The 17466-nt window shown below is 35.7% G+C and overlaps 1 protein-coding gene across 4 annotated transcripts in view; it reads right to left on the bottom strand.

Moving 5' to 3' along the window:
• The window catches only part of Fstl5 (follistatin like 5), a 654438-nt gene that overhangs the window by 417176 nt on the left and 219796 nt on the right, over window positions 1-17466 (bottom strand). For all 4 annotated transcript variants that reach the window (XM_031374116.1, XM_031374118.1, XM_031374119.1 and 1 more), the window contains exon 4: window positions 4296-4544. In XM_031374116.1, the coding sequence (XP_031229976.1) occupies window positions 4296-4544 (249 nt within the window). The remainder of the gene's footprint in view (window positions 1-4295; window positions 4545-17466) is intronic.

Raw genomic sequence — 17466 nt, 5'->3', positions numbered from 1 at the left:
TTTTGAAGGTATGCTTTGCAAAAGAAAGGCAGCCAAAATATATGTGAAATGTAGTTTACGATACACTGAATATATCACTTTCAGCCATTTTCAACTAAAGCTTTTGTAATTTTTTGATTTAAAAGTCATGGTAAAAACACATTAAAATAATATGAAAATTCCTGATCAGATTATGCAAGGAAAAATTAAACAATCTTAGATTTCATTCAAAAAGTGCACAGATAATTGTACCAGCCAGATCCTCAAACTTCTATTTGTGCTGCAGACTTAAGTGCGCAGAACACTTGCCTTTATGGCAGTTTTATTCCCAGCACAGTAAATGGCAAAAGGGTTTCTGTTTAACTGACTTTCTCTTAAGATGTTTAACTCTCTCTTTCTTTTGGTATAGTTTGTGTCTGAGTTTTTGTATTCCAGCTAACCTCTGCATTCGGAGTAAGTAAATTCCACTTTGTGTGACAGGCTGACCTAGTGTCAAGAAGTGGTAATTTTAGTTCTGGTGTGAACAGCTGCAGTGTTAGAAGCCTCTCACAGGAGAAATGACTTTCAGGCAAGAGGCTCTTAGCACAAAAATAAATAGCTAGACATTGGATAGAAACATAATATTTAAGTAATGCTGAATATTACTACAAAGTAGTCTATGGTAAATTCACCTACACATTTCATTTTTAGGAAATATTATGATTGTTACAGAGACACAATATGAAAAAGTAGAATTATGCTATAATAAAATAGAATACAATGAAATGTAAATGCTAGATTATATATGCATGTTGCCACATGTATATATTTTTTAAAACCCAGCTCTCTTTACAATTAAAAGAATGATAATAAATACCCAATATTTCTTATGTTCATTGTCTCTTTATTTATTTATTTATTTATTTATTTTTGTTTTTTTCGAGACAGGGTTTCTCTGTATAGCTCTCTGGCTGTCCTGGAACTTATTCTGTAGACCAGGCTGGCCTCGAACTCAGAAATCTAGCCGCCTCTGCCTCCCAAGCGCTGGGATTAAAGGCATGAGCCACCATCGCCCGGCATTTATTTATTGATTGATTGGATATTTTCTTTATTTACATTTCAAATGAAACCCCCTATCCTATCCCCACTCACCCACCCATCTACTCCCATCCTCCCGCACTGGCATTCCCCTACACTGGGGCATTGAATACCCTCAGGCCCAAGGGCCTCTCCTCTCATTGATGTCCAACAAGGCCATACTCCGCCACATATATGGCCAGCACCATGGGTCACACAACTTAAAGCACACAATCAATATACATGTCTATATAAATTAGATCTATCTTCTTTAAATATTGACTCTTTTCTAGGCTCTTTGATACTCTATGATTTAATATTTTGAATAATTGTTGATTCATATCCATTTGTAGAAGTTAGTATGTAGATCCTACATTCCCTTTACTGAGTTCCTTTTCAGGGCAGTATAGTTCCAATGATGGGTCTACACTATAACTTGGATGCTTGTTCTCATCCTGTCCTCATCCATGACTAAGATTTACTAGTTTTTCACACTTGTGTTTATGTGTTGTGCTCTATTCAACTTAAGACACATGGCAGTGCCCCTACTAGCTTTATAATCAAAATGATACAACTTAAGACACATGTGCCCCTACTAGCTTTATAATCAAACTCATACAAATAGTAAGCATCTAAAAAAACTTTAAATGTGAATTTTAAAGTAAGAATAATATTTTAAAGCAATGGAAAAATATTTTCATCTGTGTGACATAAGATACATTGTTCATATAGCATTCAAAACTCTACTTGTACAAGGCTACTGAAAATTGTGTATCTTTGTCCTGTTAAATTTTGAAAAAGCAAAATCCATCTGAGAGGAAGGAACAGGATTTGGATATGACCATAATATATTATGTCATATATGTAATTATCAAACAATAAAAATGTTTACTTTCAACACAGCATAGAGCAGCCAATAGATCTTTAATTTCTCACCTAAGGTTTTCACAGTAATAATTAGATAATCTTAAAATACAAGATGTGTTGGAAATGTAAGGTTTGACATGGTTTGGGTTTGCATTTGAAACATCTAATTAAAAGACATTTTCATTTGTGAACTTAATATTTTATAGTTTCTTCCAATGTGACACTGTAAGAAGCAAGGTATCTGGTTAAAATTCTAGAAAAAAAACTCATAATCACAGAAACTATCACAAAACCTCCCAAAGAGGTTCCAGTTCCTGTCAGTGGAATTGCTATTTCCCAGCATAAACTGACCACATTTGCACTGCTAACAGGATAAGTAGTTTGTTTTGTTACTTATTTACACTTTCTCTGCTCAAATACAGGCATTTTAGGAACCAACAGTTCCTTAGTCAAAATATTAAATCAAACAGAAGTCCTCAAATCGTGGGAGCTGGAAATGTGCTAACTCATAGTCACTAATCTAAATAAGATAAATGGAAGTTCAATACTCTATGATGAGAATGTATTTTGAAGCACGCATAATTTAACTAACACTTGTGATGAATCTAAAGTACCAAAGTTTTCATACAATCCTTTTATGATAAATTACAAAAAGATTCTGGCTATTGTTCACATATTTTATGCTATTTTAAGTATATAGTGACATTATAAATAAATGCTCAGTTATCAAGCAGAACACTAAATACACTGCTTTATCTTCTATCATAATATTGAATACTGTATGTTTCCATGTAGTCAATTGTACATGTCACATTGTCAGAGTATCAGTTTGACGTAGGATTGTGTAGTCAAAATTGCACTCTACTCTTCCAAGGGTTGTGGGTCTGGTTCCAGCACTGAGTTACTCAATATCATTCCATTTCCAGTGGATTTGAAAGCCTTGTCCTTCATGAGCACTGTAGGCATATGTATATATCCATATTTCAACACATGCCCCATACACACATAAGATTACAACAATATGCTTATTCAGTTATATATAATACATAACTTAATTTTATGATATCAGTGTAGTAGTATCATTTTTATTCTATTCCATTTTAGGCTAAATGACAGAAAAAGTTTTCCCTTTCAAAGTCTAACATAAACAACTAAGTACTGAGATCCTTGGTTAAATTGAAAAGTGAAAGAGATTAATTTGAATTCAAAGCTTATACAGTTTGGTAGATGAGGAGAATCTACTGTGATGAAACTGCAAAAATATATTCAGTGAATAACCTTAGTATTCTTACTCTTTCACAGAAATTACATGTTGCTTCCAGAAGCCACAATATCCACAGCATACCACATCTCACTTTGTCTTAAGAGTTTCCTTGTTATCATTTTTATCTCCTGGAAATATACTTTACTGAAAAACTATATTGAATAGTAATAACTTTAAATCTTTAATTTTATTTAATAAATATGGAAATAAAGAGTTGCAATATATTTTATCTCAAACTGAAGAGTGAAATACCCTGCAATTTCTTTATTGTAAATACAGTTAAGTATTTTGACTAGCTGAGATACAGGAATTCACAAAACTTCAAGAATACACTTGATCATTGACCTGTTAGAACTGTGGGTGGATTTATATTTGACTCTAGAATTTAAGTAAATCATAATACTAGAAAGGAAATATTTCCTCCAACTTAAAGAACGAAGTAACAGATCAAGGTATAAACAAATAAATGATGATAAAGCCCATTTGATGATTTATTTATAGCACACTAAAATAGCATATCTAATTACTAATTCAGAAGTACTATTCAATAAACCAACGTTTCGATTGTTTGAATGTAAATAATACTTTAAAATGTTAAACTATCATTGCCTCAGATTTACTAAATGAGTTTCTTATGACTTTATTGTTATTGAAGTAGGCAATTAGAGATCCCATATAATGTGAGTTGCGTGCTGCAAACTGAAATTATTCTGTGTATCAGGAAGCAATGACAAGCCACCACAGCACAGCTTGGCCTTCCCTGGCCCCTCACCAGCATTCTAGGTGCTTTGCGCTGGTGAGATTTGGCCTACAGACTAAACTGGCTACCCTCTGTCCTTATAACAACTCTGTGATTAGGAAACCATATGGTGTAATGCTGATTTCTATATCAAATTGTGAGTCAGAGTTTGGCCAGCTTTAGACTCATAAATGAATATCAGAATTCTGTTCATACAAATTTCCATACACTACTGCATTTTGGGTTGGGTAAGGTTTTGTTTTTTTTTTCCTTCTGCTTTTTTCAGATGCTTACAGAGATAAAATGATACTATATTCAAAGTTTGATGGCAGCACTAGAGAATAAGACAGGTAGAGGACTATGACACTGTAGGCCTCACCCTGCTCTTACCTTTAAAGAAGCAGTCTTCGTTGTGAACGATGGTGATCTTCTGCTTTTTCAGGCAGGCAGCTCTGTGCACTTCACAGTGGTTTTCATAGAATTCCCCATCAGATCCACACACAGGTTTGTAGTGCTGTTTGCAAAGGTCCATGCAGACACACTCTGCATGCCTTGTCTCTCTGCTGATAACACAGTGCCTCCCCAAGCCACAGTACTTATTTTCACAAGATCCAAAAGCTCCATCATGAATGAGAAATTCTGGAGATAAAAGAAAAAATGTAAATTGTTGGTTCTGTTGTTGAAATTACCAGTGCATTTCAAAACAGCAGATGAAAAATATGTTCAAGTATAACAGAAATTCAGAGTCCTATAGACAATTATGAAACTGGTAACAAAACCCTCAGAGGAAGCATACTGAGGAAGCATTTCAAATGCTATAAGGATTTTCTCGGCACCTTCTCCTCCTGTTCTGTTCTTACTTCTGAGTCCAGTAATATTTGAAGACTTTTAATTGTATTACTTAATTATAATTTTCAACATTTTGACATGTTATGCAATGCATATTGACCCAATTTACCATCCCCTTCTCATCTCCTCAACCACCCTGCCCCCTCACAAATCTCTTTCTTTTATTTATATCTGTTAACTTGGACCTGTGAGCTACTGAAGTTATCCTGGTCTGTCTATATGACTATGGGCTTGGAGTTATTCTGGAGATTTTGCTTGAATCTACCTGATGCCATCATTATGATTACATGAAACATTTGTAAATCGAGTTCAAAGTATACCTAGACTAATATTAAAGAATTTTACATATACGAAGTTCTACTTGTTACTTATTATTGTGGGTCCTTCAAAAATAACATTCATGAGATATATATACAGATGAGAAAAGTTTAAATATCAGCTTGTTTTATAAAATAAGGCTCATATATTGCTTTAATGTTAACTTTTTTCTTAATTTCCAAGTCAGATAAATTAAAATTATGCAAAAGCATCACAATATTAATGGCATAATAAGAAAGGACAGTACCTAACCTGGGACATACATAGATAAAAAACAAACAAACAAAACCGACTACTACTACAAGAACAAAACGTTGAAGTATACACAAGAAGCTGAGTTGCAGGTTGCAGACAAGTACAAACATCAAGGGTTTAGTCAATCAAAGGATCACACCATGATCTGAAATGAATAATGGCTTATCACTCCATGCCCAGATACTATGTTCTTATTGGTTGTCAGTAAGACCCACTGCTGGACATATACCCAAAAGATGCTCTAACATATAAAAAGGATACATGCTCTACTATGTTTATAGCAGCCTTATTTATAATAGCCAGAAGCAGGAAACAACTCAGATGTCCCTCAACAGAGGAGTGGATACAGAAAATGAGGTACATTTACACAATGGAATACTACTCAGCTATTAAAAACAATGAGGTCATGAAATTCTCAGGCAAATGGATGGAACTAGAAAATAACATGCTGAGTGAGATAATCCAAATCCAAAAGAACACACATGGTATGCACTCACTGATAAGTGGATATTAGCCCAAGAGCTCGGAATGTCCATGATGCAACTCAGAAATCATACAGAGCTTAAGAAAAATGAAGACCAAAGTGTGAAAGTAAGGATAAAAAAAAAAAGAAAATTCCTTTGGTTTCTACCATTTGGTCTTTAAAACGCTCCTGTTGAAATTGCAACAGATACTCAGTATTCGTTCTGAGGACTGCACAACTCCTGAGTCATTATATAATAGCATGGCATTATAGTATGCAGTAGTAGTCTTCCTGTAGGCATAACATGATCACCTCAGTACCACCTTGGACTAGCAACTACCTTGGCTTAGTAGACATGGTAACTAATTGAGCAGAACAAAGCAGGATTCCAGCCACCACTCCACTCTCTCCTAGATGCAAGTGATTTGGGGGACGGGGAGATTGTATGCTATATCAAAAAATGCTAATCATTTCCTGTAGGCCAGGAAATAGAGCTGACATGAAATTACCCTGCAGAATGATTATTATTAAGATAGAGAGCTTCATGATGAAGTAAGAAAGGCTCTTATGTTTTAGTCTTGAATTGAGAGGCCAAGAGGAGCATGTCAGAGTGATACAACGGCATGCACAAGTCATGGAGTAAGGGAGGGAGGGAGGGAGAGAGAGAGAGAGCGAGAGCAAGAGAGAGAGAGAGAGAGAGAGAGAGAGAGAGAGATCCTGCTCTCAAACCTGCAGGGTAGTTGCATGATAAATATCAACTCCCAGAAACTAAAAATTATCTTTATTTTTGAGGCCCCACAGAGTTTCAGAAAGTTCATGCCAGATGAGTAGTCTGACCTAGTCTGCAAGCCCAGGAACATGAGTGACAAACTAACCTTGTGAGGAGTGGAGAGCTGGGCATATTTTACCAAATGTACCTAACTTTCACAGCAGAAGTCTGTGGAGAGGGCAGTATAGAAGACTATAGGACCGGGGCTGGGGAAGGGCTGATTACAGAGAAAGAAAGAAAGTAGCTGGAGGATCTGCAATCTTAGAGTAGCTAGAGAGTGGAAGTAGAAATGAAACTGGGGCTGGACAAAATAATTTTAGTGAGTCATGAATGGTGGGATGGGGTGACACAATGAAGCTGCTGTAGAGCACTCACTTATTATATTACAAGTAAATCCTCGACAATTCTAACCAACTCATTGGGTCACCAAATATTACTTTGTCTAGTAGGACTTCAATAGTTCAATATTTGGTTTTATAATTTTTATATTAATTACTTTATTTATTTATATTTCAAATGCCATTCTTCTTCCCAGTCCTTCCTCTTCTAGTCCCCCACCCCATCCCCCTCCCATTCACCTCTAAGAGAGTGCTCATCCACCCACCCAACCACTCCCCTGTCATGGTTCTAAAATCTCCCTATGCTGGGGCATCAAGCTTCCACAGGACCAAATGCATCTCCTCTCACTGAGGCCAGACGATAGATTTATCTGCTATATATGTATCTGGAGCCATGGACTGGCCCATGTATGCTTTCTGGTTGGTTGCTCAGTCCTTGGGAGCTCTGAGGGATCCAGGTTATTAGATACTATTGCTCTTCCTATGGGGTTGCAATCCTCTTCAGTTCCTTGAGTCCCTCCCTTAACTCTTTCATAGGGGTCCCCAGACTTAGACTAATGATTGGCTATAAGTGTCTATATCTGTCCCAGTCAGGTGCTAGTAGAACCTCTCAGAGGACAGCCGTGCCAGGCTCCTGTCTACAAGCACATCTTGGCACATCTATGACTCAGAAAAATACAGTTGATTTCTTTTGCATAAAAATTTATCATTAACATTGATTACATTAACAAATGTAACACGCTGAAGTGGAAAATCTAAATGTATAATATATATCTATAAAATAATAAGTGATTTGAACATAGAAATAATTATAGTAATATTCTTATTCTTATGCAAACTATCAGGATAACATTAGGGCCTAAATGGTTACAATTGTAGTACAGGAATTTGACTATTAGTGGTATGTTTTAAATAATTGTATCTTTAATTATTAAATAACAAAATTTATCAAGAAAGTACCTATTTATTAATTGATAGTTTATTCAAAGGTGATCATCTCAATCTTTATTCATCCACTGAGGCAGTTCTTTGAAGTTTTGTAGTTTCTCTTGGCTGACTTGTGATAACACATGGTGGCCCTACTTGGTAAACTAATTTTGGTGGGTTATCAGGGTTATCTGATACACTGATGTTAATGTAATAAGAAGACTATATGGTACACGAGTTTGCTGTATTAATAGATAGTACTATCTGATGTTGGTACAATATAATGGTGTGTTAACAGGCGGCAGTTTTCTCATCCAGGAGCTTGGTGTAATAACGGGGGTTATAGTTACAATGATGTTGGCTTGGTATTAGCTGGCTTTTTCTGTTATACTAAAGTTAATGTGTGTCTCTAAGAGTCTCTTTTCTTAAATTCTTGCTTTTATATCCTGTTCTGATTCAGAGAATTTAATTAAAACACTGGCCATTTTGTGAACATCAATAAAGTATCTCACAAGTCTAGTTAAATACTGTTTGTTGACTATTGCTCTTATATTTAAGGGAAATGAAATTAATTTGTATGAAATTCATAAGAAATTTTATTTATTTAAATGAAAGGCAAGAGCATATCTTTCTTTGCGGGTAATTAAACATAACTAATATTAAATTTAAGTTTAAGCTGACATTAAATCAACTAAATATGATCAGGATGTCAAAGATTTTATGAAGTACAGTCAGATAACACATTTAATTAATTTTAATTAGGGATTTATAGCATGTTAGCTTGTAGCTTGATAAAGTAGCATTTGTTTCTCCATAAATGGACTATATATTTGCATCATTTGATAATTGATAACTTCTGTGTGCCTTACTCGAATTACTAAATTTTCAAATCATAAACATGGAAAAATTAAAAGCTTAATGTCTGGGTCTTCAGGTAGAACTATTTCCAGTTTTCTGAGGAATGGTCAGATTGATTTCCAAAGTGGTTTTACCAGCTTGTAGTCCCATCAGCAAAGGAGGAGTGTTCCTTTTTCTCCACATCCTCTCTAGCTATGGTCACCTGAATTTTTTAATCTTAGCCATTCTGATTGATCTGAGGGGAATCTAAGAGTCATTTTGATTTGCATTTTCCTTATGATTAAGGATGTTGAACATTTCTTCAAGTGCTTCTCAGACGTTTGAGGTGCCTGAGTTGAGAATTCTCTGTTTAGCTCTGTACCCCATTTTTAGTAGGATTATTTGGTTCTTTGGAGTCTAGCTTCTTGAGTTCTTTGTATATTTTGGATGATAGCCTTCTATCAAATGTAGGGTTGGCAAGGACCGCACATGGAGGGGTCTGATTGTTCTGGCAGTATTTGTATAGTAAAGGATTGCAATTTGATCATCAATAGGAGGAGAGGAGCTCGGCCCTGTGAAAAGTTCTGTGCCGCAGTGTAGGGGAATGCCAGGGGCAATAAGTGGGAGAGTGTGGGGTGCCAGGCATGGGGAGGGGGGAGGCAACAGGGGTTTGTTTTTGTTGTTTTTGTTTGTTTCTTTGTTTTTTGGAGGGGAAACTGGGAATGGAGAAATTTACATGTAAATAAAGAAAATATCTAATAAAAAAAATGTAGGGTTGGTAAAAATCTTTTCCGAATCTGTGGGTTGCTGTTTTGTCCTCTTGACAGTGTCCTTTTCCTTACAGAAGCTTTTCAATTTCATAAGGTCCCATTTGTCAATTGTTGATCTTAGAGCGCAAGCCATTGGTGCTCGTTCAGGAAATTTTCTCCTATGCCAATGTGTTCGAGTTTCTTTCCTACTTTCTCTTCTATTAGATTCAGCTTATCTGGTTTTGTATGGAAGATCTTGATCTACTTGGACTTGAGCTTTGTAAACAGGGATAAGAATGGACCAATTTATATCCTTCTACATGCTGACCACCAATTGAATCAGCCCCATTTGTTGAAAATGCTGTCTGTTTTTTCACTGGATAATTTTGGCTTATTTGTCAAAGATCAAGTGACCATAGGTGTTTGGGTTTATTTTTGGACCTTTAATTCTATTCCAGTGATCCACCTGCTTATATTTGTGCCAATATCATGCTGTTTTTTACCACTATTATTCTATATTATAGCTTGATGTCAGGGATGGTTATTAACTCAGAGGTTATTTTATTGTTGAGAATGATTTTTGCTATCCTGAGGTTTTTGTTGTTGTTGTTGTTGTTGTTGTTTATTGTTGTTATTTCAGATGAATTTGAGAAATACTTTTTTATCTCTGTGAAGAATTGAGTTAGAATTTTAATGGGGATTGCATTGAATCTTTTGGATGCTTTTGGTAATATGGGGCATTACCTGAAGACCCAGATATTCCACTACTGGGAATATACCCAAAAGATGCTCCAACATATAACAAGGAAAAATGTTCTGCTATGTTCATAGCATACTTATTTATAATAGTCAGAAGTGGCAAACAACCCAGATATCCCTCAACAGAAAATGAATATAGAGAATGTGGTACATTTGCACAATGGAGTAGTACTAAACTATTAAAAGCAATGGCATCATATAATTTTCAGGCAAATAGGTGGGATTAGAAAATATCATTCTTAGTCAAGGAGCCCAGACCTAAAAGAACACACATTGTATGTACTCACTGATAAGTGGACATTAGCCCCAAAGCTCAGAATACCCAAGATACAACTCACAAAGTGTATGAAATTTAAGAAGGAGAAAGAACAATATGTACATGGTTCAATCCTACATAGAACAGGGAACAAATACAATCATAGGTGGTAGAGGGAAGGACCTTGGAAGGAGAGAGGAGGGAGAAAGAAAAGAGGGAGGCACGATCAGGTATTAGAAGGCACAAGAGAGAAGTACAGAGGGCCAGGAAATTGAATAAAAACATGTAGCACTGGAGTATGGAGAACTGGGGATACCCACTAGAAAATCCCAGACTCCAGGGAAGAAAGAGTCTCCTGGGAGCCAATGGCCAAGACTTTAGACAAAAACCCAACAAAGTGGAGATACAACCTGTAGAGACCACCTTCAGTAGACAGACATGGCTCACATTTAACCCAGAAATGTTCCTGTCCAGAGGAAAGACAGGGACCAAAAATGGAAAAGACACTGAAGGAAAAGACAACCAGAGACCACCCAATGTAGGGATCCATCCCATCTGCAGACACCAAAACCTCCACAGTATTACTGATGCCAGAAAGCACTTGCTGACAGGAGCCTGGTATGGCTGTTTCCTGAGAGGTTCTACCAGCACCTGAAAAATACAGAAGCAGACACTCACAGCGAACATTCTGAATGAGCCCAGGGACCCCAGTGGAAGAGACAGGGGAAGGACTGAAGAAGCTGAAGGGGATTGCATCCCCAGAGGATGAACACTATCAGCTACCTGAGCCACCTAGAGCTCCCAGGACCTAAACCATAATCCATAGAGTATATGTAGAGGTAGCCATGGCTCCAGATACATATGTAGCAGAAGATGGACTTATCTGACATCAATAGAAGGGGAGGCCCTTAGTCCTGTGGAAGCTTGATAACCCATCATAATGGGATACTAGAACAGTGAGACAGGAATAGGTGAGTGGTTAAAGGAGCAACCTCATAGAGGCAAAAAGGATGGGGACATGAGGAATAGGATGGGGGCTTATGGAGGGGTAACCAGAAAGGAGGATATGATTTGAAATATGAATGAATTGATTAATAAAAAAGCTTAATGTCACACAAAATAGATTTACTCAATATTATTTGAAAGATCTTTTTCCTATATTCTCAATTATAATCTACCTCTCTTTAATAGATTTATCATATATATGATACACAAACACATATATGTACATGTATATATACATATATATCAATATATATCAATGTAAAAAGATACATTCTGTAACAGATCTTAGTAGGTCCCCAGAACTTAGCACAACTGAATGGAAATACCATTCAGGCTGTAAAACTCAGATCTTAGACAGCACCACCTAAAACTAAAACAAAGACCTGGTCCATCAAAGTCCATATAGTTCTGGGAATGTCTCAAAATGTACTAACCTTGGTTTTCATCTTCTGCAGTGCCACTTATAGCTAATTATTCTGGTTAACTGAAGTATGTCAACCCAGAATATCTAGATTTTTGCAATTAAAAGCTTACTCCAAGAAAGGCTTACTGCCACAATGGAATCCAAAACACCCAGTATAGTTGCTGGCCAGCTTATAAAACTTTATATTGGTCATATCCAAGTAGTCTTCTCTTTGAATACCTCACAAGACATACTTAGCATTGATTGAATCATTTAAAAATAAATTTATTTCTATGTGTAATTTGTGATATTTTTGCTAGAATGCAAAGAAAAAACAAACAAACAAACAGGAATTGCCAATCATTCCAAATGGCTTACAAAGGGAATAACATAGCACTTTAGAGGAAAAGATTTAGAGGACTGGTGAAGGGAACAAAAGGAAATTAAGAGACACAACACTGATGAAGCCACCACTGGATGTCATAATGGCCCTGATCATAACCGAGACACTTAAAAAATAAGCATTCAAAAGGCCGACAGGAATAGGATATGGAGAAGAAACTGAATCAAGATATAAGGTGCTAATAGCAGGAGGGGAACAACACACTGTGATGAGCTGTGTTAATTATTATGTGGAATATAAACACATCATTTAATTAGTGTCATTACTTCATATGTTATCTCCTATCATGTGTTATGTTAACGTGTAAGATGTATTTAGTAGCAACTCTTACCTTGTTAAAAATTCATCATTGAAGAGGGCTCAGATCTTGCTAATACCTTATATTTTTGCCTCACCTGATAGTCTAGTAGTAAATCAAGAGGTAACAAATTGCTTTTAATCTCACAATTACAGAATCTCGTAGTTGTCTGCTACAGCACAATCTTCACTTAAATGAATGTATATAAAAATAAACTTAGATGTATCTAGGATAACTAAGGCATATAATCACTTATAATTGTTATTGTTATCACACAATAACAATGCTCAAATTACAAACATTTACATAATATAAGACATCATTAACTATACCAAGTACAGAATAATTTAATCTTACACCTTTTAAATTGGTCTTTTAATCCAAGGCCTTGGTACTTGTTTTTGTTTCACATGGGTAAGTGTAGCTTAGGTCTTAAAATCTAAAATTTTATTACCAGTCCACCCTCTGAATGGTGTTAGCAAGCTAATCAACTGCTCAAGTCTCATTTTATTCATCAAAAAACACATAGATAAAATTCTGTATGAAATACTTAAATAAATATGTCAATAAATAAGAGAAGTAGCAACACAAAGTTAATAGTGTTACCACAGTTTCTAAGAAGATTAAGTACACAAAGCACTAAAATTCCTGGCATTAATATTTGTTTAAGAAATGTAGTTATTATGATTAAGAATGATAATTTACTGTGCATTTAACACATAGGATGCATGAATAACATTGTTATAATAAATAACTGTCTTTCCCAACAAGCTATATTAGAAATCCTGTTGGAGCTGGGCAGGTAGTACACTGCTGTATTCCCAGAACTCTGGAAATGTAAATCCTGGGCCAACATGGTCTATACAACAAATCCTACTACAAAACAGAGATGCAAGCAAAATACATCAGGGAACTCTTGGGATGAATGTGCTTCAAAATAACACTCTTTTAAAATTGCTAAGAATATCTAACACGATATTTTTCTTTGCTGCCAAAAAGTTAAAAATTTTAAGAAATTTAAAAAAAAAATTGAAATGAAGCAAAAGAGAAACAAGAAAGATACAGAGTCAGGGGGAAGATTCAAAAGTTCCATCTGCATAATTTTATATTTTTATTTAGCATTCATTTTTGTGATAATTTTCATCTACATACAGACAATTTTAAAACAAAAATAAATTTTTAGTTTGTATATCATAATCTAACAAAATGGTTTCATTTTTCATAGATTTTCTGAATAGTGATAAGTGATGCAGACAACTCTAAGACATGTGGAGGACATAGGTGGGACCTTTCTGTGACCTCTGTGATCTATCTCCTAATGCTGCTGTGTTAGGTGGGCTAAAATCTGCTCCTGTGTCATTACTGCAGACAAGCCATGTGTAAAAAGCGTCCTCTTCCCAGCACTTGGGAGGCAGTGGCAGGTGGATTTCTGAGTTCAAGGCCAGCCTGGTCTACAGAGTGAGTTCCTTGACAGCCAGGGCTACACAGAGAAACCCTGTCTTGAAAAAACAACAACAACAAAACAAAGAAACAAAAAAAGAGTGTCATCTTTACCTTGGATTTGGAACTGTCTTTCTATCTTATTTTAAATGGCATGTTAGATTTTCAGCTAAACTGCAAAACTGCATTTTTTTTAAAGAGAAAATAATCAGGAAAGCAGAGAATTTGCATACAACCTGCTACAACCCTCACCTCAAATACACAGGCTCTCAGCCTTAGCATTTTGCACCAATATTGTAGTAAGTGCTGTATCATGAATTTGCATTGTGAAATGCTTTTCTTAAGAGTGTTTTCTTTCACCTACTTCTCTGTGTCCATGGTCTTCTGAGGCCCTGACAACCACTTATCTTATGAACGTATCTTCATAATTAGGGCATTCTAGAATGTTCTGCAGATGAAATTAAATATCATGTAGCCAATTTTTAACAGCTTTAAAAAATTACAACATAATTATATTGCTCTCTTCTTTTTCTTACTTCCTAGCCCTTCCATTAATCCTCTCCCAAATCTGTCAAGTTCATTGTTTCTCCATTAATAGTTATTCCTATGTATATATGAATACATATGTACATATATGTATTCCTAAATATAACCCACTCAGCCCATTCAGAATTACTAAATAATATGCCTTAAAGATTGGCCCATATCTATTCACAGGTCTTTAGGTAATTTTATTTGCATTCTTGAATAGTATACTACTGTGTACATTATAAATTTGTTTATGTTTTCACATATCTTAGGATATCTGAATTATTTCTGATTTTTTTACCTTTATAAAATTCATATAAACTAATATTCATATATGTTCTGTGCTATATGCTTTCAGATTATTTTAGAACAGTGTTTCTCAACCTGTGGGTTAGGAGTTTCTTTGGGAGCATCAAATGACCCTTCTATTGGGGTCAACCTTCTGAAACCATAGATATTTATATTATGATTCACAACAGTAACAAAATTACAGTTATGAAGAAGCAACATAATAACATTATGAGCAGAGGTCACTAGAACATGAGGAATTGTGATAATGGGTCACAGCATTAGAAAGTTTGAGAAACACTGACTTAGTAAAAAATAGCAGAGTACATGCTTTGTCAAATGGTAATTTGAAAGTAGCTACTGTTCTATATTTCTACAAGCAATCAACATGCATTCTTACAACTAAAAGCTATGGTGTATCTAAGAGTTAGTATTTTTTTCACTTAAAATGAAATACAAATATAACAAAAAATAGCTTACTATATTCTTCATGCGCTAGAGAATATATTTAAACTATGCTGTAAGATCAAAATGGTAAGGTCACCTACAATGAGTGTCAAACTATTCCACAAGAAATCCCTATTTAGCAAGGATAGAATGTTTCCTGATTAGCAATGTCTCTACTGTAGATTCCAACCAAATAGCTATGATTTCCCCAGCATCCTGTATTCCAGCACAAATATACTAACTGTTGTTCTTTTTACTCTTCAGTATCCAGGCACTGAACCCCACCCAGGCTACCTCTGGAGACTGCAGAACATCTGTTTGCATTGGTCCCGCCCTGATCCTCTTAGTACCACAGCTGTGTGTGGGGTGAGACTAAAAGACTACATCAATAATACAGCATTATATTAATGAATGATGCTTGGACATAAGCATAATGTTGTCAGACTTCCTCTTCAGATGATGGTGGTGTAGGCACCTGCTAGCCAAAAATACCCTCCTCAGTTATGGTAACATTTATAGAGACCCTGTGTGGAAGGCATGAGTTACTGTCATACCTTGTAGGCACTGGGCATGGCCTCTTCAGGTAGTGGAATGTGAGGAATTTGACTATGCTTACCCCACCCTGCTGCTGGGGTGGGTACTGGGTTGTAGGGAAGTACTGAGAAACCACTCAGGGGTTAGGAAAGCACAGTCTGAGTCACGAAAACCAAAGCTGGTTCAGAAATATCTCATTTCCCAGTAAAACATCTAATAAAAAAAATCCTAAAAAAAAAAAAGGATGTGGGGAACAAAATATTATTGTAAGACAAAAACATGCAAAAATAAGATGTAGTACCATATTTATAATCAAATGTGGCTGAAAACGCTACAAGCTAACAGACACACTAAGATGGGAAAGAGCAAAATCTAGAGGCCTATACCAAGAGCCTTTCACTAGACTTCTAAATGGAACTGGTCAGCTGACTTAGTTTCAAGCCTTCTTTGATTATGACATAACAGGTGGAAGGCAAGCCTGAAGATCCCATATGCATAAATCCATAGGGGATCTGTTTGTGTTCACTGGGCATGGGAGATGCTGGAAGATCTCAAAGGGCTCAGCATCTGTTGTCATCACAAGGAACTCACAGATACCCCATTGAGGGCTGTAGTGGTCTGATCGACTCCTTTCTGAGATACTTGTAGTCACGCAACTGCTGAACAAGGTGGAGTAGTTTCTTGGTGATGTGGGCATCTGCAAAGGGCTAGGCTTTTGGATTCACTTGGTTGTGGGTGCAGTGCGCAGATTTCGCTGTGATTCAAGAATAGTCCACCTGAGACACATTTGTGTTTTTCTTATTCTATTTATGTGTCTGTGTATGATCTGTATTTCAGATATGAATTTAAAATCCCCTGATCATAGAAGATGCCAAATATAATTGCATTTGCTTATTTGCCTTTTTTACATCATCTTTGTTAAAGTTCCTACTCAGAACTTTTTTTATGTCCTTTGAAATTAAGTGATTTTGTTTTGTTGAAACATTGGAAAACAAGCATTTTATGAAATTCACATTTATGTAATGTTCCTCGAGGCCTTAAAAAACAAGTGCAAGCAAAATGCTATAGCAGCATACAGCAAGAAATGATGAAGACCAGGGCATAAGTGAAATGAAAACAAAAGGAAATGGCAAACAATAAATGAAATAAATGGCTGTTTGAAATGTATCACTAGGGGGTCATTTTAGGCAGCAGCACTAATTTGTACATATCTGCACCCAGACACATGGAATAAGAACTAAGAAATAGAATTATAAAAAAATGACTGGCAACCCCTTAACCAAACTAACCAAAATAAAGAGAGGACTAAAGCCATAAATTTAAAGCTGAAAGGGGAGATACTTTACTGATTCATGAGAGTTAAAGGATCATTATTTCTTGTTTTGAAATCTTACATTGTAACAAATTTGAAAATCTTAAAAATAAAAGTAATTGAATCTCTAGACACATGTGATCTACCAAAGTTAAATAAGAAGTTATAAACAAAATGAAACACAAAAAAGTAGCATACAATGGGATTGTAGCAGCAATTTAAAAGAAAAAATATACTATAACAATAACAAACTCTAGACCCAGATGGACTTTCTATTAAATTCCTCTAGATCTATAAAGAAGAATTAAAACCAATGGTCCTCAGAAGAATATTCCACAAAATAGAAAAAACACTGCTAACCTCTCTCTCTCTCTCTCTCTCTC

The sequence above is a fragment of the Mastomys coucha genome, unplaced genomic scaffold (genome assembly GCF_008632895.1).
Source record: "Mastomys coucha isolate ucsf_1 unplaced genomic scaffold, UCSF_Mcou_1 pScaffold16, whole genome shotgun sequence".
Lineage (NCBI taxonomy): Eukaryota > Metazoa > Chordata > Mammalia > Rodentia > Muridae > Mastomys > Mastomys coucha.
Note: the sequence above shows the minus strand (reverse complement) of the source record. Positions and strands in the feature narration are given on the sequence as shown.